Here is a 19,376-nt window from a genome sequence, read left to right as displayed (position 1 = left end):
CACAGAATTGGTACAACACAGGCAGTGTCAATGTAACTTTCCTTTGTGTGTTGTCCTGCCAATGTGTCTCCACTTTAACTTGAAGGGACCACCTTTAGGGGTGAGAAGGTAGTTAAATTTCTGTGTCCCATTAACGTTTAATCGCTAATGCTGAGACTGCCAATCAAGGTTGCAGTTATAGTGGTGGTTGTGTGACACAGACACCTGTCAGGATCTCTACTGAAGGTCCATCAAATGCTTTTGTGTGAGCAGCTAAATGGAAAAGCAAGTTCTGTTACCTACTAACCTGAGCTAAATTCAGACCAGGAACTAGGCCATATCCATATTGCATTACAAACACCTGAGTTCCCCATGGGTACGATAACTTCAGCTAACCCACTGCAGCATCATAGGTGGACTTTCAGAGGAGCTGATATTAAATTTTGTCTCTGGTCCCCTGAGAATGTTTCTCCTGCTCCTGTGCAGAATCAGCTATTAGAGGAGCTTGAGTTATATTTTTCCTCCCCGCCATCGGCCTGTGTATGTAACTCAGACTGATGCCTTTAAACTTCCTGCCGGGTTATTTAGTTTTGAGCTATAAAAGTTCCTAACTATGCTCTAAGCACTTTTTACTTATAAAAGTGCACACAAAACTCTCTGGATCACTACCCACATAGACAGCCCTCCCACCCTACCAGAGTAAGTGTCTCGGGTTTTCGCTCACCCGTGATCCCAACTGAATTCATCTCTCAGGGAAAGCCCAGGCAGAAAGGCTTTGCTGGGTGCCCTGAAAGTAAGTGACTGTGAACCAAGGTGGGAAGCAGAAAGGTCATGTCTCTGAAAATCCGAGATGTTCTCTCCTGGAAGACTTCAGATAGTTCTGGAGCTGAACAAGATACCAGAGCTTCCAGGTGTTTGACTGTTCTGTGCAGCGTCTGAATGAGATTTCTGTGCTTTTTCACAGGTCACTGTACTTGGGGAATGAACTGTAGGTTTATCCATCCTGGTGTGAACGACAAAGGGAACTACTCCTTGATCTCCAAACCAGACCCTTTCTCACCCAATGGTGCTCCTCCCATTGGCCCTCACCCACTGATGCCAGCAAACCCTTGGGTATGAAAACATCGCTTTGCATTTGCGGCTTCTGTGTTTTTTGCTTGTTTAGATCTGCAGATACATTGCAGGCGATGACGGATGTGTTAAATTTGGGCTGTTAACTTAGCAAAATCAGATGTTCTTGTGGGATGCATACATTTTAAGAAGGCGCTTTTTACAACCTCTAGTAAATGGCAATAGCTTTTCAAGTGTGCCCTGCTGATGTTTCGCCTGGATATTCGCAAACGTTCACAAAGCACAATTTTCCAACTAGTTCTAATATCAGCCTGTGTCTTTTTCCCTTTCCTTCTCATTTTCCTAACAGGGTGCGCCTGTAGTTGATGAAATTTTGCCCCCACCCCCTCCAGACCCTCCAACAGAAAGTGCCTGGGAGAGAGGACTCCGGCATGCTAAAGAGGTAAAGGGTTCTTTAAGAACTACAATAACTTCTTTCGCTCAAAGTCAGCCTATGGGTATCATTGGTGGCAGAAGGACAATATAGTCAAAGCCTCTGGGAATGACTTTGTCTCTCAGTGGTCTCTCCTCTCTGCTCGGTGGAGACGGTTAAGAAGAGTCCGAGGGCGTAGCCGCTACTTTCAGTCTGATTTGTAAGATGTTTCCGTGACACTAACTTTGAACCTTTTGGTGGGATGTGTAACTTTATCCTTTTTTCTTTGTGGGAGTCTGTTTTGTGTGTTTAACCCAACAGTCACCTTTGTGTGGTATAACATGGCAATCCTCTGGTCAAGAAGAGCTGGTTTCCAGCTCTTTCTCCCATCAGCACTAGCCAGTGGAGATCGCTCCTGAGCAGGGCCCAGGACACCGGAGTCAACCCGCCAATACAGCAGAACTGTTTTCAAGCTGGTACAGTGTGCCATCGCCTCTCTGCTGTTTCCTGTGGTGCTGGCAGGGGGAACCCCGTTTTGTTCAGCTAGGAAGCTGTGGGTTTAACTTTCTTGAGAGCCTTTTAGTGATCCCACCAATTTGGCTGTCTGATTCATCTTTGTGAGCTAACAGGATAGTGAAATATTACATGTCTTGCTTCAAGTAGATATCCAAACCCTAACTGTTCGTGAGAATTGAACAGGAGAGAGACAGGTTAATTAGGAAGCAGGTCCCTCACTAGGGCTGATGTGCCATTAGTAAGCTGAACTTTGCCCTCCATGCCTCAAACTTGTTGCTTCCTTAAGTCTTTTTTTGTGCCTTGTGACAGGTATTAAAAAAGGCAACAATGAGAAAAGAACAAGAGCCTGATTTTGAGGAGAAGCGGTTTACAGTGACCATTGGAGAAGATGAACGTGAATTCGACAAAGAAAATGAATTTTTCCGGGACTGGAATTATCGCATCACTAGAGATGTCCGAGATCCAGCGTAAGATGTGGCTTTGTGCTTGCATCCTTGCTTTTTGGAGTGGATGAGTGGGAAGTAATCCCCACATGTCTGTTTGCAGTTAACCTTTCGCTCCAATTGTGTAGAAATACACAGCCCTCTGAAGATTAGCCACATTTATGTAACAACATCAGAAGCACGCCAGCAAAAACCATAGGTTCTGCTATTACTTGGCATGCCTCAACTTGGTCCTAGTTCAAAACCAGTTTTCCTTCTAAGCTTTTTTAGCTTTATTCCTTCCGAGTACTTTGCTCTTGTTTCTTCAGAGCCTAGTATGCCAATTTGATTGTCCAGCTGCGTATTGAATTTGTCATGTTAGTTTGGGCTAGTGATTTGTGTTCCTTTGGTATTTACACAACTCAAACATACACTAAAAAGTTTAATATGTGTGTACACACACCAATACCCTGCATCATCAGAGCAGCAGTAACATCATCTTGACTGGGTTAATGCTTACACTGTAAGTCTAAGGCAGTTGTTCCCAAACTGGGGTTCATGAACCCCTGGGGGTTCGCAAAATGTTACAGGGGGTTCTCGGGGAAAAATTCCCTGGTGGCAGACAGAGCTGTCCCTAGGGACCCCGGGCAGCACAGGGCCAGCAGCCAGGAGACCCTAGACTTCCCAGAGCTAAGCAAGCATATCTATCACACTGAGGAGATTTAAACTTCAAGACTCCTTATAAGAAATGGAAAGGGAGGTGGATATGTTTTGCTGTTTTTAAAATTAAATAGGCAGCTAGTATTGTTTTTAAAATTATTATGACAAACAAGTTTAAGCTTTGTTGTAACGTGTATTGTTTGCCTGGACTGCTCAAGACCTGAATGCTTGTGTAGGAGGAACTCTTTGAGTTGGCTGCTTAAATACCTTCATGCTGTTTCACATCTGATACTCCTTGATGAAACATAGGAGCCTTGTCTTATAACAGGCTTATTCAAAGTGATACAAGCTACAAAAGTGAGATCATGGAAAAGAGTTCATCATGTAATACAAATATTGTAATGATAAATAATAATTAATTATAGATTGTGTGTAATAAGCATGTCATAAAAACAAATGTTATATTTCCAAGATCACTACTTTTATAATTTATACTCAGGCAAAGGAGAAAATCCCTGGAAATATTCATTTGTAGGAGGGGGTTTGCAAGACTTGACATTTTAGTGAAAGGGGTTCACAGGTTGTTAAAGTTTGGGAAGCACTGGTCTAAGGGCAGCAATCATAGTTGGCATGGCACTAGATTAGCCTCTGACATCTTAGCCAGCCCTTGATTAATCATTTGATAGGTCACCAACCAGAAGACTTAACCTACATGCAGTCAGGATTTGCAGAGTGGGAAGATTTTGGGCAATGGGAAATGTTTGAAACATCAAACCTGCAGGATTTTTGTGAGGTAAAACTAAGTGGGAGTGATGGAAGCATCAGTCAGCACCCTGCTTTGGGGACTGGAAGCAGTTCACAGCTCTCCAGTGTGGGTGGCTGGCTGGCTGTAGACTCCAGCAGGCAATATGACACCAATCACCCTTAGGAGTTGGTTTTCTGTTGTTGTTTTTTTTAAAGTCATATGGGCTAGAAAATCATTTAAAAAAATTAATGCATAAGTTCTGTAGGAACCAAAGAGTAAGCCCTGGTGTGTACACACTCACACTCACACACTCTCTCTCTCTCTCTCTCTCCTGCTCACCGTATAAGAATGCATTTGCCAAGTCTTGGTCCCAGCTAGTTTGACTATGGAGGAAATGAAAACATAAGAGGGGCAAATGAAACTGGTTGGTTGTTAGGCGCAGATTTGCCCTGGAATTAAACATAATTCCTTTTCCACATTTTCACTATGAGAGGGACCATGCACCCAATTCTGCAGGTAGTTGCAGAACAGTAACTCCCTATATACAGTAAAAGCTAACATCAGTCATTCGGTAACCTGGTTTTATTTGATTCTCACCTTAGCATATCTGCAATGTTCCTCAAGTGGCATGTGACCAGGATTCATCACCAAATTTGGTCCACTGGTTGGATCGTTAGCTTCCCTGGCCCGGGACGGGTACTGATGGGGAGCACAACATGAACACTGATCCATGCCCCCCTATTTGATTCTGAAAAACTTTCATATGTAACCAGTACATGTTGTCCCTAATATTATTAACAGGTTAACTACAATGCAGGTATTACAGATTCTTAAATTTCTAAATAGACAAAGCCTGGATCGATAATTTCAGCCTGGGTTTTAACATTGTGTAAAACCTATCTTCTTAAATCTACAAGTATTCAGGTGGTTATTTTACAGTATTGCAGTAGTACTCAGCAGAGACCCCATCAAGATCAGTGCCCCATTTTGCTAGGCACTTGTACTCTCCTTAAACATAGTCAGTTTAACATTTTACTTGTGTGCAGCAGAGTTGAACAGAATTTATAAAACTAGTATGAATTGAGTCCTGAAAAAGTGATCATCCAGTTCATTCAGGAAATTCAAGAGGAACAGTTCTGTGTAACCAGATTGATATAGGAAATAACTTCTCCTTAGCAAGCTTTGTATGTTGAGCCATTACATTTAAGTTGGAAAATGTCAGCAATTTTTAAGCCCTTAATCATTGCAAGAGCCAAGTAACATATCGCAGCAAATCCTAACTATTGAATTTTTAGATCATAATGTTGATAGCGTGATTGTTTTGTGACATTCAAAGATGGCTAAATAGTTCATGAATTTTTTTTTTCTCTTTTAAAAAATTATAGGGAGGTGGACGTCAAAGAAAATGTTAACTATGGGTAAGTCGTTTTTTTCTGATTTCAATACTGTACCAACATTTTCTGTGAGAAAATGAAAATGTTCCCTTAATTTTCTTCTGTTTCGCTTTTTCAAATTTCTTAGGCTACAGACAATTGTCACAAGGTTGGCTGCAGCTGATCAATTGTTTGTATATATTTTCATTTTTGGATGCTGCCACTTGTTGGTAGCAGATTATAAAATTTGAAGTTATGTCCTTAATTTTATAAATACACCTAGAAGGCAAACAGTGGTGTATGTTTCTATAAATACAAATTTACATAAATACCTTACAGGGAAGGGAGTGGAGAACATTGGGGTGGGGCTGGGTTGAAAAGTCAATTTCTCCCTTGATGTAGTTTAAAATACCTTTCTGTTTTTGTTCCTGAAAACCATGAGTCACTGAACCTGTTCTCTGCTAGCGGTGCAAGAATCTAGAACTGAATTCAGTACCTGGTACCTGTAATTTGGAGCTGTATTATAAGTTTGGGAGGAGGGATAGCTCAGTGGTTTGAGCATTGGCCTGCTAAACCAGGGGTTGTGAGTTCAATCCTTGAGGGGGCCACTTAGGGTTCAGGGGCAAAATCAGTACTTGGTCCTGCTAGTGAAGGCAGGGGGCTGGACTCGATGACCTTTCAGGGTCCCTTCCAGTTCTATGAGATAGGTATCTCTCTCTATATATCTATCTATCTATATGTCATCAGCATCTTAAAGTGGAAATCTTAAGCTATGTAGAAGTGTTGAAATAAATACATATAATAACTTGGCTCCCAGGATAGCACTCAGATCTCACTCTGCCCTAGCTTTTTGGCCACTTATATTCTACCGAGGCGTGTCGGTGGTGGTGGTGGTGTTACCCTTCCTATCTTTCAGTACGGGCTACTGAACTGATTATGGGATTAGAAGACAGAGCTCTTGATTTCTAATCTTGGCTTTGCCACTGACCCCTGTGGCCTTGGAAGTTACTTGAACCCTTACGCCGGGGGGGTATTCGGCACTAAAAAATTTAAAATTCGGTGCATAATATTTTAAAATTCTGTATATCTTATTTGCCAAAATAACACAATATAATCACGTCAGTTTCAATTATTTTTGTAATTTATTGCAAAATATCTGTCAGCATGTATGTCTGTAACAGCAAAAAAGATTCAAGAAATATTTTTTGACAAATAGATTCCTTGCTAGGCATATTCTAACAGAACTTTTAGTAGTAATTCATTTAAAGTACAATACAGAACTGCATTTCCTGCACCCCCCAGAAGCAGTGCAAAGGCTGGGGGAGTCTGGGTAACGGAGAAGTTGAGGGAGAGGGAAGTAATTGCTGGGCCGGAGTCTGGGAGTGAACCTGGAGGGTTGTTGGGTGTGGCTGGGAAAAGTATGGAACCGGGGTTTTTTCCGCAGCGGGGAGGAGGAGGAATTGTTAGGGAATTGGGGAGCCTCCCCCACGCTGACCCCAGCCTCTCCCATTCAGTCAGGCACATCTGCCACGTCCCCATGCACTCCCACTCAGCCACTCCTCTCCCCCCTTTTACTGTGTGACCGTGCACCCCCACTCCTGTTCAGTCCCTGTCACCCCACTAGCTCCTGTGCCCCTGCCCCAATCTGTCTCCCCCACACCTTTCTGAACTCCAGTCTATATGACCCCCAGCAGCCCCGTGTGCCCTGTGCTGTCCGTCTCTTCCCCCCCCCAGTATCCCTTGCCTCCTCATCTGGCCTCGCGGACAGGGTACCGTGAGGAAAGCAGCCTCTCTTCCTCTCTCTCCATGGCTGGCTGCTCTGGCCCTGAGTCAGCTGCCCTCTTCTGGTGCAACAGCAGCCCCTGGTATGTGAAAGGTGTAATTGCAGCACCTCCCCGGCAGAATGTGTTTTCTGAAAAGAAAAAAGAATTTGCTGGGGAACATGAATTCTGCGTGTACACAGTGGCGCAGAATTCCCCCTGGAGTAAAATAAACTCTTTACCCATTTTCTCATCTCTAAAATGAGTATAATACTTGCTCCCTGCCATCTGATTTGCAAGGATGAGTTATTATTGGGTACATGCCATAAAGATACCAGATAGTATTAGTAAAGCTGTTCTAACAGAGGAAGCTTTGCATACTAGAGGACTGGTGGCTTTTAGACTCTTCGCCCCATAAGAAAAGTGTCTGCATGTGGCATATTTTTCTCTCACTAGAAAGCTCTGCCAACATGCTTATTCCTGGCACATTCACAAATGTCATATACACATCACCTCTGCGGACACAGCAGTAGGAGACTCCAGGGTCTGTCCTACTTTCCATGTCCATGGGTAACCTCCCTTGGTGGGAGTTGCACATGTGTACTGGGGAGAAAATATGCTAAACTCTAAATGGGTGGGGGGGAATTGTGCTCTGTTACACCAACATAAATATATACGAAGTAGCCTCTGTAGAAATCAAATGAAGTTACTCTAGATTCACCCCAGCTGAACTGAGAGCAGAATTTGACCTGTAGAGTTATGTATGTTTATGAGAACATGCTTTTCTAAGTTTTGTTTTATTGTAATATTTAGAGGCTTTCTGAACCTCTCCCCAGATACATATAAGTGAACCATTTTATACAGTAATAAATCTCTGAATATTTCCCCCTGTCAATATGCTTAGCATTTTCATTTATAAATGCAACCATTTTCCTAATGTGCAAATGTCCTAATTTACGTGTTTAATCTTCTCCCCTTTCTCAATATAGGCTTGATTCCTATACAGATCCCTATTACGATTATGAAATAGAACGGTTCTGGCGTGGTGGGCAATATGAGAACTTTAGGGTGCAATACACAGACCCAGACCCATATCGTAACTACCGAGTAAGTAAGGTAACATGCACCCTCTCCTAAGCTTTGCACTCTCTCTTCCTCCAGGTACTTCACATACGTTTGTTTTCAATTACCATATAGGACGTATGTTGGCATTAGATTTTTTTCCTCTTTTGGCAGACTGTGTAGACGAGACTTTTCCTTAATCTCTAAAACGATTCAATCATTCATTATTTATTTAAGTTCTGGTAATGTGCAGAGCACTGAACAAGACCAATATACTGGCCCTGGCCTGCTGAGTTCACACTGTGTCTTTTAGATAAGGCAGAACTTAGTGGCACAACCCAGCTGAAGGAGTTTGTTTGGTATCCTTTGTCACTTACATCTGGGGGTGGAGAAGGCATTTGACAGATGGGGGTAGTGTTTGGGGGCCTTGCAAAGAAGTGAGTCTAAAGGAGGGATTTGAATGAAGACCAGTCTGCATGAGCATTGTCCGCTGGGACAGAAAGAGACGGATGGATATGAGCGTGTGTGTTATGTACACAAGTAAACTCTCTCCAGGATGAATGGGTATTTAAGAAACTTAATATCCATTACTATAACTGGGCGTTGCGTACAGTGGTCACTTTGCATTGAGATGAGGGAGGCAGCAGCTTTGACTGGTCTGCCGCTAGAATCCAGGGGGAATCTCCTTGTTACATTGTTGCGCCCGACTTGCTTGTAGAATGAAAGGTCAGAGTGTTTTCATTGAAAACATTCTTATTTCCGTTCCGTATTCCAAAGGCTATATAGGCACCTGTTGCCAGGTCACAGACTGCAGTGCCTTGGGACACATTGGTAATGAGAACTAATTTTGCCCGACGCTAAGATTTTCAGCTGTATTTGTTATACAAAAGAACAGCAATAGCTGTTTTTTTTCCTGTAAACTCAAATAACACTTTTCTAATCTGAACATCACGGAAGTCTTAAAGTGGCCAGTCCTCAGTGCAATTTTTGGTGCTATATCATCCGATTTTTTTATATTATGCTCATTTGCAAAATTCAGGAATTGCTAATGGGTCAAAGTAGCAATGTGAGGCAGTGTGATCTTCTACCTAAGATAGGTGAACAGCCACATACATATTACTTTCTTCTCAAGGGAAGCCTTCTAGATAATGGACCATGTTCATCATTGATGGCTCTGTTGCCTTTAGTGAAGTTAGATGAACCTGATGCTGTGTTTTATGTCTCTATACAGCTCCTAAGTAATTCTGAAACATTATGGCAAACACAAACTCCAATTGTCCCCCTGATGCCCTGCTGTAACTTTGGCGAGCTAGTATAATTGTTTCCAATTTGAGACTTTAAAACCTCACACTTTCATTAGTGAGGAGATGTAACCATGGAAGTGATGTAAAAGTGTCTTTTTTTGTTTGTTTTGTTTATACAAGGAAAGAGAGAGAGAACGGGAAAGGGAAAGAGAGAACCGACAGCGGGAGCGGGAACGGGAACGAGAGAGAGAACGGGAGCGGGAGCGACGACAGAGAGAGAGAGAACGAGAGAGGGAACGGGAGCGTGACAAGGAACGCCAGCGAAGGAAAGAAGAGTGGGAGAGAGAGAGGGAGCGAGTGAAGAGAGATGAAAAAGACAGACAACACAGGGACCGGGACAGAGATCGAGACCGGGACAGAGAGAGGGAACGTGAAAAGGAAAAAGAAAAACCAAAACCTAGGTCACCGCAGCCGCCAAGGTATGTGCTTCTTTATTGATGCTTGGTTTTGTTTGGTACTGTTTTAACTGTGGATTAACCAGAGATACACCAAACAGGGAGAGGGGATGTATGCTCTTTGGATCTCTATTGTCTGCTGCCCTAAGTAGGAAAAGCAGTAGTTCCAAGGGATGTGCACTAACCATAGGGATGATGCTTTGCCAGCCAGTAAATGGAGCTAAAGCAACATCAGATTAGAGCTTCAAGGGCATTCATCATTGCAGGCTGTACATAGAGAAGAGAACTTCTGGGTGGAAGTGTTCAAGGTGTCTTTGGTACGTACCTGGGAGGAGTCTAGCCTGTATAGAGCTGTGGAGTCCAGAGCCACGGTAACTGAGTTTAATGTGCCTCTCAGAAGTCTAGCTGGCTGAGCACAGGACATGGAAGCATTGACATCGGCTCCTTCTGTGGCCTTGGCAAATGACTCTTGGCAAGAATCCAGGATGGATTGGGCATTTTTAAAAATAACAAAAATATCCAGCGTTCTAGTTAATGCTAAAAACAAAAAGGGGATTGGAAGGCATGTAAAGCCTCAATTTTCAGGGATTAAGCCAATCTCTGTTATGAATTAGGATGAGATTTCCCGGGGGGGCTGTTTACTCAGATCTGCCAGTTGCAGGGTTTCTTGCACCTTCCTCTGAAACCTCTAGTGCTAGCCACAGTCCGAGACAGAGTACTAGATCCTGCATGGGAATTCCTATGTTCCTGTTTCCCAATCTGTCAACTACATTACTGCCTACACTAACTCACAAGTGGGTTTGGATTAACTATAAAGCACTATGTAAATATTAGAGCTGATCGGGGGGGAAATGGAATTTTCATCCCTTGGGAAATTCTGATATTGCAACACCTGTTTTCATCCTATGTCAGGGAAAAAATAAAATATCAAAACCGTTTGCAAAATTAAAAGTTCAATAAAACTTCAATTCAGAAATGTTGAAATATTTGGGAAATGGGTGGGAGATGTAGTCAAGGAGCAAGGCTCATGGGGGAAATGGATGCCTGAGGGACCCAGAGCTGCATCTCCTGTGATGCACTGCGGTCTCTCCCATCTCTCCGGGTGGCTGAGCCACAATGGTGCTTCAGTCCTAGAGACTGCAGTGCATCATGGGAGAGTTCATCCATCTGAGGAGCTGGGCCTCTAGGGGTGAATAGAGACCATGAGTGACCCAGAACTACATCTCCCACGTAGTACTGCTGTGATTCAAGTAGGTGCAGAGATTAATGTCGACCCAACCCAAAATGAAACACTTTTAGGTTTTCCTGATAGAAAATTTTGATGTATTTTTAAATGAAATCCCATTTTCCAATAGGAAAACACTTTATTAAGAATCTTTCTACTATCCCTAATAAATACGAAGTGTTCAAGTGTCTTATCAATATGGTTATATTAATGTAAAAAACTGCAGTTAAAACATAGATGTTAGAAGTATTGAATATAAATATGCAGTTTAATTACCTCAGTTGCCACTCGTTCATCTTAGGCTGCTGGTTCACATTCGCGCTAGGTCCGTGATGGCAAAGATCTTGTCATCTATAATTGTTTGACTCATGATGCAAGTTGATTACCTCTCTTCTAAAATGCCAGTGTTGGTCTTGTTTGTCATGACTGATCTAATGACTGTGCCCACGGGCACAGATGTGAGACTACAGGCTGAATGGCGCCATGGAGACTAAACTACCTTCTGTGGCGCTAGAGGTAGTTCTGCCCCAAATCGGGGGTAGGACAGCATGTAGAAACTTTCACCACTGCTGCCCAAGGACTTGCTGGGGATAACTATGGCACTCTTCACCAACCTTAAATTCAATTAACCGCCTCCTCCTCAAAACCGTTCATGGGTCTGAATAGTGGACACTCTCACCATAGCAGGAAGCTTAGACTCATGGTCTTGTGGTACTCTTCTTGATCTTTACACACTTTATGGATTTGATTTTTCCCAGCGAACAACCTCTCGTGGTTCACAGTGATCTGTGAACTACATATTGACTCTCTAAACCAGATTTCTTCCAGATAGGTCTGTATCTGATAAATAAAGAAATACAGCAGGGGAAGCTGTGGGTATTCCTGGCCTTATTTTCATCTGGTACAAAGCACACCGATCCAAAGGGTTCCAATAATCTGATTGCTTTTGGCTCAATATCTGCTATTTCTAGGAACTGTTGATTGACAAATCTACTTGTTCAGACCCACTCCTGTCTCAGGCAGTAATTACAAGAAATACATAGATAAAGGTCAAGCAAAGGTTCTACCAGAAGTTATGGGGAAAACCAAACAGGAACTTGTGTTGGCTTCATTTGTAGGTTGGTTTAAAACCAAAAACAAATCACCTCCCCAAATGCTAGAAATGAAGTGGTTATTGTGCTGTTTACATTGTTGCACATAGTATAGATGTAAAATTTAATGCTTTAAAATCTGACTAAACCCTCAAATGAAGCGTGATAACTGTTTTATAAGGTAACGTATTTGGAGTGAAGCAATAGGAATATTTAACAGTAAGCTGGTGTCTGAGAATCTCTTTATCTTGTTTCCAATGCTCCAATTGAAGACTCCTGCATGTTAGAAGTACTCTTATGTAAGCAGTCAAATCCCCAGTTTCTGCTGTTTGGACTCTACTCTTGAGCCACTAGCTCTGTTACATTTATGAGGGTTTGGGTTTATTGGCAGTAGAAAGAGAGAGGCAGGAAACCAAATAAAATAAAGGAAGCTGCAGTTTAAATCCTAGGGATTGTTTACACAGGAGATTACTGCTCGGCAAGCCAGTGTGTGACTACAGCACACTAGCTTGCGGTGCAGTAACATCCCATGTGGACATTGCTACCGTGTACTGCTGTTTGCAACACACGTTTAAAGTGTGGTTCTAATCTGAAACATGAGCAAATTTATATAAATTTGCTCAATTTATACATTTTTGCCAGCCCTTTAAACTCTACCTAGCATCTAGTGATACTGCCCCAATAAGAATTCACCAACTCCCTACCTCCATTACATACAAATAACTCAGCGCTATTTATAGAACTGATTTCTAATTTTACCATTCTATGAATAAACCATTTACAAAGTTTAATATGTAACCTCTTAGCAATTGCTTCATCTTTAACCTGAATGCCTCTTCCTCATAGGGGAAGTAATTCTGTCCTCTTAGTTTATTTATAGACTCTTGTGCTTTCCCTAATGTGTTAAAGCACAACCCGTGGGCAATTCCAGCCTCTTTCGTAGTTCTTGGCTGCTGATATTCAGTGCCTCCCTCTGTCACGTGGCTTTTTGAAGTTGAAGACTATTGGAGTTCCAGGCTTGTATGAAATTCCTCATGCAGGCAATCATCAGGTAGCACTCTGGCAGGTGCTGCAGCAGTGAAGCCGGACATTGCATAATAAACAGATTCCCATTTCCAGCTGGAACGTGAATAATTCTCCTTGGCTCATTAGTGCCTAAAGAGCTCTGAAAGCCCAGCTCCACAGAGACCATGCCAGAAAGCATGATGTAACTATTGAAATAGTAAGGATCTTTGCCATAGGTGTACCAAGGACAACTATAATTACTAGTAAATGGCATTCAGTGCATTAACACAGGAGTTTCCCTAAAGGAAGCTAATAGAACAGAACAGAAACTATGACCAGCAGAATGTAAGATGGAAATTGAGAGGGATGGAAGAGGATTTGAAGATCAAACAGCCAGAAATGTAAAAACAAATATGACACTTCAAATATATTGGAGTCTGGTGCAGTGCCCCCCTGGCAGTAAAGGGAGTAGTTGAGAATGGAGATGCTGCTGAGAATCGTTACATCAGTCTTCACCACCAGGGATAGTTATAACCCTTTTTCTAAAATGGAGAGTAAAAGCGAATATTGAATGATGTCCTCTTAGAGTCCAAGGCACTAGAAGGGGCCATTGTGATCATCCAGTCTAATCTCCTGTACAGCACAGATCAGAGAACTGCCCCAAAATAATTCCTAGAGCAGAGCAATTAGATGTTTTTCTAAAATGGATTTAAAAGTTGCCACTGATGGAGAATCTGCCATGACCACTGGTAAATTGTTCCAGTGGTTAATAATTCTCACCATTAAAATATTTACACCTTATTTCCAGTCTGAATTTGTCTAGCTTCAACTTCCAGCCATTGGATCATGTTATATCTTTCTCTAGTTGATGAAATAACCCATTATTAAAATATTTGTTCCCCATGTAGGTACTTGTAGACTGTAATCAAGTCACCCCTTCACCTTCTCTTTGTTTAGCTAAATAGATAGACTTAAGGAGCTTAATCACTAGAAAGCAGGTTTTCTAATGCTTTAATCATTCTCGTGGCTCTTCTCTGAACCCTCTCCAATTTATCAACATCCTTCTTGAATTGTGGACCCCAGAACTGGACACAGGATTCCAGCAGCAGTCACACCAGTGCCAAATACAGAGGCAAATTAACCTCTCTGCTCCTTCTCAAGATTCCCCTTTTTATGCATCCAAAGATTGCCGTAGCTCTTTTGGCCACAGCGTGTCACTCTGGGACACATATTCAGCTGATTATCCACCACAACTCCCAAATCTTTGTCAGAGTCACTGCTTCTCAGGATGGAGTTCCCCATCCTGTAAGCATGGCCTACATTCTTTGTTCCCAGATGTAGACATTTACGTTTAACTGTATTAAAACATATACTGTTTGATTGAGCCAATCTTACCAAGCAATCCAGATCATGCTGTACCAGTGACCTGTCCTCTTCATTGTTTACCAGTCCTCCAGTTTTTGTGTCATCTGCAAACTTGAGCAGTGATGATTTTGTTTTCTTCCAGCTCATTAATATAAATGTTAAATAGCGTAGGGCCAAGAACCAATCCCTGTGGGACCCCAGTAGAAATGCCTGTTCAGTGATGATTCCCCATTTACAATTACATTTTGAGACCAATCAGTTAGCCAACTTTTAATCCATGTAATGTGTGTCATGTTCATTTTGTCTTTCTATTTTTTTAATTAAAATGTCATCCACTACCAAGTCAAATGGCTTACAGAAGTATCAGCTCTGTTACCTTTATCAACCAAACTTGCAGTCTCATAAAAAAATCAAGTTAGTTTGACAAAATACATTTTCCATAATCCATGTTGACTGGCATTAATTATATTACCCTTCTTTAATTCTTTATTAATCAAGTCCTGTATCAGCTGCTCCATTATCTTTCCCGGAATCAACATCAGGCTGACAGGCCTATAATTATACAGGCTTATCCCATTCACTCTTTTAAATTATTAGCTTTCTTCCAATCTTCTGGAACTTCTCCCGGTTCCAGACTTACTGAAAATCAACATTAACAGTCCAGCAAGCTCCCCAGCCAGCTCTTTAAAACTCTTGGATGCAAGTTCTCTGGACCTGCTGATTTTAAAATGTTTAACTTTTGTAGCTGCTGTTTAACATCCTACTGAGATACTAGTGGACTGGAAAGAGTGTCGTCATATATGACATGACTGTATCATCTGTTTTTTCCAAATACAGAACAGAAATATTTATTGAACACTTCTGCCTTTTCTGCATTATGATAATTCTGCCATTTCCATCTAGTAATGACCCAATACTGTTGTCAGGATTCTTTTAGTTCCTAGTATCTTTAAAAACTCCTTATTGTCCTTAATTCTGCTGGCCATAGATTTCTCCTGGTGTCCTTTTGCTTCTCATATCAATTTTCTCAGTACTGCAGGGCCAAAAATTAAGTCCTCCACCCAGCTTCCCACACCACCCTCTCCAAAAAAAAATCCCTGAGTTTTTTCAGTATCAGTTATCACCCCCCAAAAAAATACAAATGTATTTGTACGTTTATGGAAATCTTGAGCTAGTTTGTGATCCGAGATGAAAATAACTTGTATCATGAAGGTTACTCTCTGTGGTGGGTGCATTAGAGAATAGTATAACTTTCCAAGTTTAGAACCAACCAGTGCAGTTGCATCTGGTCACCCACAGTGTGCAAACCGGAAAGTGTTAGAATAGGGCTGATCCCAGAAGGGAGTGGTTCAAAATAAGACAATGCAAACTGAGCGTGATTCAGGACTGAGACATATGCTGTTGCAACCTGTCAGAGCTGGCATTCAGCAAGAAGGATTCATAATTTTCAGTGCTCCTCGATCAGTGTCAGCTTTCCTAATAGGTCTTGGTTAACCAACTGTACTGCTGTTTGATTTCAGTTGCTTTTGTGTCCTTTCTGGGTAGATACTGTGTATTATAACAGCTGGCGTTATCTCAGAAATGCAGCACAATATTTTATTGTAGTCAGTAACAGGATTTCATCCTAATATACAAAATAGTATGACGGGCTGCTGTTTGCATCTAACATTCCTTTTTGTTTTGTGAGTAATCTTAGCTGCCGTGTTAAAGCACTGCTAGATTAAAAACTTCTAACCACTCCATTTTAAAAATCTCACATTTTTGACAAATGTAGAATATTAATGATAATTTATAAAATGTTTTCTTGTTCCTATTTGTTTTCTCTGACACTTTATATTTTAACCTAGGCAGGGAAGACCGGCTAGTCAGTGTCAGTTTTATTAAGTCTGCCTCACGGTCAAGTTCATGCACTAGCACACTGCTGCAATGTTGCTGCAGAGAAATGGTTTTTTAGAATTAATGAAACTTTTTAAAAGGTTTCAGTGAAAATGCTTCCATTGACTGTAGCTTTTGTTAACGTTTAGCATCCCTGTAAAGCCTTCCTACTTTCACAATAAAAACGAAAGATTTTTGTGAACATAAGCTGGGATCAGCAAGTAGCTTGTGTGACTTGAATGTGGACCTAAGGGAGTACATTCTTCTCGTAGTAGCTGTTCAAAGCTGGAATTACTAGAAAGAATGTGTGCCGCTCTGATAAAATTACTGTAAAGAATGAGGCAGAGTGACTAGACACTTTCATTTGTACCCCCACAACAGAGAAGGCTGTAGCTCTAACGTGTGAAATACCCAGCCCGCAAGACAGGTCCCGTTTCCTAGATATATTTATGCCAGTCTCGGTGAGAGATTCAGATTCTACAGAATGAAAGCATCTGCTTTATTGAATTTTAAAGTTTGTCCTTTGTGGGTTTGAAGAAAAGCTTCCAAACATGGACGTAGTTCTGTCTTGGCCTGAAATGCTCCAAGAGATGCAAGCTGTCCCCATCCGTTTCAGTGGCACATTAACATTTATAACTGATAGCACTGCAAGGACCAGACTTTCACACTTGCACCCGAACTGGGTAATTGCACATGCAAGTCACCAAATTTGAAGTCATTAATCTCCCATAGCATACTAAGAGATTAAAAGTCTGGTAATACACGTATATACAGAGCTTAATTTTATATTGTTTTTAAGTTACTAAACCTTAATGGCTGTTCAAACAAACACTTCCAAACAGTCCTTGGTTTTTATTTCCTGCTGTAAAATTTCATTGTACATTGCTGGAGAATGTGTGCTGATGTCAATGCCACTTTAAAAGTTTACTTTCCTGCTAGAAAATAATTCTTTTCAAATAATAAAGGTGAAGTTTCCTCTTTCAAAAATGAAAATGTAGGTACATTTCAGAACAATAGCCCTGAAGCTGCATTGACATCACTTGGTATTGTGTGATAAGATTGCATTACCTGTGGTAGACTGATGTCATGTGTGGGGGAGGGGAAGGAAGCACTTTCTCTAAGGTTATTTTCCTGGCCATAAATTAGAAATGCTTATAGTAATTTGCATAAATACATTGGGAGGAGAACTTGGGGCATGAGGTCAGACTTCCTCTTTTAATTTCCTCATGGAATGAAATGACAAAGTCCTAGCAGTGGATTGTTCGATAGCTGCAGATTAAGCTGTGTGCAGTGGTGATCTACAGCATGACTGCATTTCCAGCATAGTTAGCTTTATTCCTTGTTCTTTCCCTGGCAAAGCCAAGCTCAGCCTGATTCCTTTTCTTGATCACCACAATTTGAAATTCCAAATTAATGTCTCTTCCGGTTTCTACAACTGACATCTACTCACTTTAGGGATTAGTTGAAATTAGAGATGGGAAAGACCTATTAAGACATCTGGTTCTAGTCCATCCTCCAGACAGTGCAGGATTGTTCCCTATTGTTATTTAGCTCTCTGAATGCAGTTGGGCGGTGAACTCCAAACAGATGACTCTGACTGCTACTTAGGTTCACAAATGCTCCACAAAACCAATGATATACCTGAGAGACGTCAATGATATTTTCATCCTCTGGACCAACGACCTAAACTCCCTCATAGATTTCCACCACAGATTCAACGACCACCACCCCTCCATTCAACTCTCTCTGGAACACCGCCACACCAGCACCAACTTCCTGGATTTCGCGATCCGCTTCAACGATGGAACTCTACAGACAACTACATACAAGAAACCCATGATTACCACATCTGCTTTCGTAGATCCAGTAACTACCCTAAACACACCAAGAAATCGGTTATCTACAGCCAGGCACTCCAAGGAGAAAGTCCGAGATACACCTTAACACACTCAAAACCGCCTTCACCAAACAGGGACACTCCACCAGAGAAGTTGATCGCATCATGCAACAGGCCACCCAAATATCCCAAGAGAACGTGCTTCAATACAGAAATAAAACCTCCTCCAGCCGCACACCTGTAGTTGTCACCTACCCCCCACCCACACACACTGGAACCCATACGGGGTATCATCAAACTTCATCGAGTATGGGTTGAAGTAGACCCCATCCTGAAAGAAATCTTCCCTTAGCCCCCTCTTCTGGCCTTCAGACAAGCCCCCAACCTCTCCAAGCTCATCATCACAAGCAAGCTCCCCAGACCAGGACACACCAACTCAAAGTACCACCAGACACTGCCAGAACAACAGCTGCAAAACCTGCAGACATATCTCCACTGCTACAGTAATCAACACACACACACACCCCACAACACCTTTCAAGATCTGTGAGTCCTGCACATACCTATCACAACTTGTGGTGTACCTCATCCAGTGCACTAAATGCCCCAGTAGCAACTAGGTGGGTGAAACCAGACAATCGCTATGCACTCGATTGAACTCAGACTGAAAAATGATAAAAGACACAAACACCATATCACCCCCGAGGCTTGGTTTACGCTACCAACTTATGTCGTATAACTACCTCGCTCAGGGGCATGGAAAATCCACACCCTGAGTGATGTAGTTATGGCAACCTAACCCCTGGTGTAGAAAGTGCTATGTCCATGGGAGGGCTTCTCCCGTCAACACAGCTACCACCTCTCAGGGAGGTGGTGTCCCTACGCCAACAAGAGAACTTCTCCCATTGGTGTAGATCGCATCTTCACTCCGCGCTACAGCAGGGCAGCTGCGTCCCTGCAGCACTGTAAGTGTAGGCTAGCCCCGAGCGATGTAGTTAGACCCACCTAAGTTTGCAGTATAGACCAGGGCCAAGACTCGAAGACGAGCTCTATGTACACTCGAAAGCTTGTCGCTCACCACCAAAAAAAGATATTTCCCCCACCTTGTCTGATTTAGGTTCACCTGTTTCTCAGGCCTTGTCTTCCCTGGACAGCTGTCCTAATTTAACTCAGTTTAATTGATGTAGTTAAATCTGAGCAGCCGCCTTGTATAAGCACTCTTACATTGGTTGGAGTGCCTGATAACAATCTACCTGAAGTCAATTCCTTACTCAAAAAG

At 42.1% G+C, this 19,376-nt stretch overlaps 1 protein-coding gene across 4 annotated transcripts in view; it reads left to right on the top strand.

The window, feature by feature from the left end:
* ZC3H18 (zinc finger CCCH-type containing 18) overlaps positions 1-19,376 on the top strand; it is a 52,616-nt gene that overhangs the window by 12,589 nt on the left and 20,651 nt on the right. For all 4 annotated transcript variants that reach the window (XM_065416408.1, XM_065416407.1, XM_065416406.1 and 1 more), the window contains exons 3-8: positions 944-1,092; positions 1,400-1,492; positions 2,288-2,445; positions 5,191-5,223; positions 7,928-8,045; positions 9,425-9,723. In XM_065416408.1, coding sequence (XP_065272480.1) covers positions 944-1,092; positions 1,400-1,492; positions 2,288-2,445; positions 5,191-5,223; positions 7,928-8,045; positions 9,425-9,723 — 850 coding nt within the window. The remainder of the gene's footprint in view (positions 1-943; positions 1,093-1,399; positions 1,493-2,287; positions 2,446-5,190; positions 5,224-7,927; positions 8,046-9,424; positions 9,724-19,376) is intronic.

This window comes from Emys orbicularis, chromosome 14 (assembly GCF_028017835.1).
Source record: "Emys orbicularis isolate rEmyOrb1 chromosome 14, rEmyOrb1.hap1, whole genome shotgun sequence".
Classification (NCBI taxonomy): domain Eukaryota; kingdom Metazoa; phylum Chordata; order Testudines; family Emydidae; genus Emys; species Emys orbicularis.
Note: the sequence above shows the minus strand (reverse complement) of the source record. Positions and strands in the feature narration are given on the sequence as shown.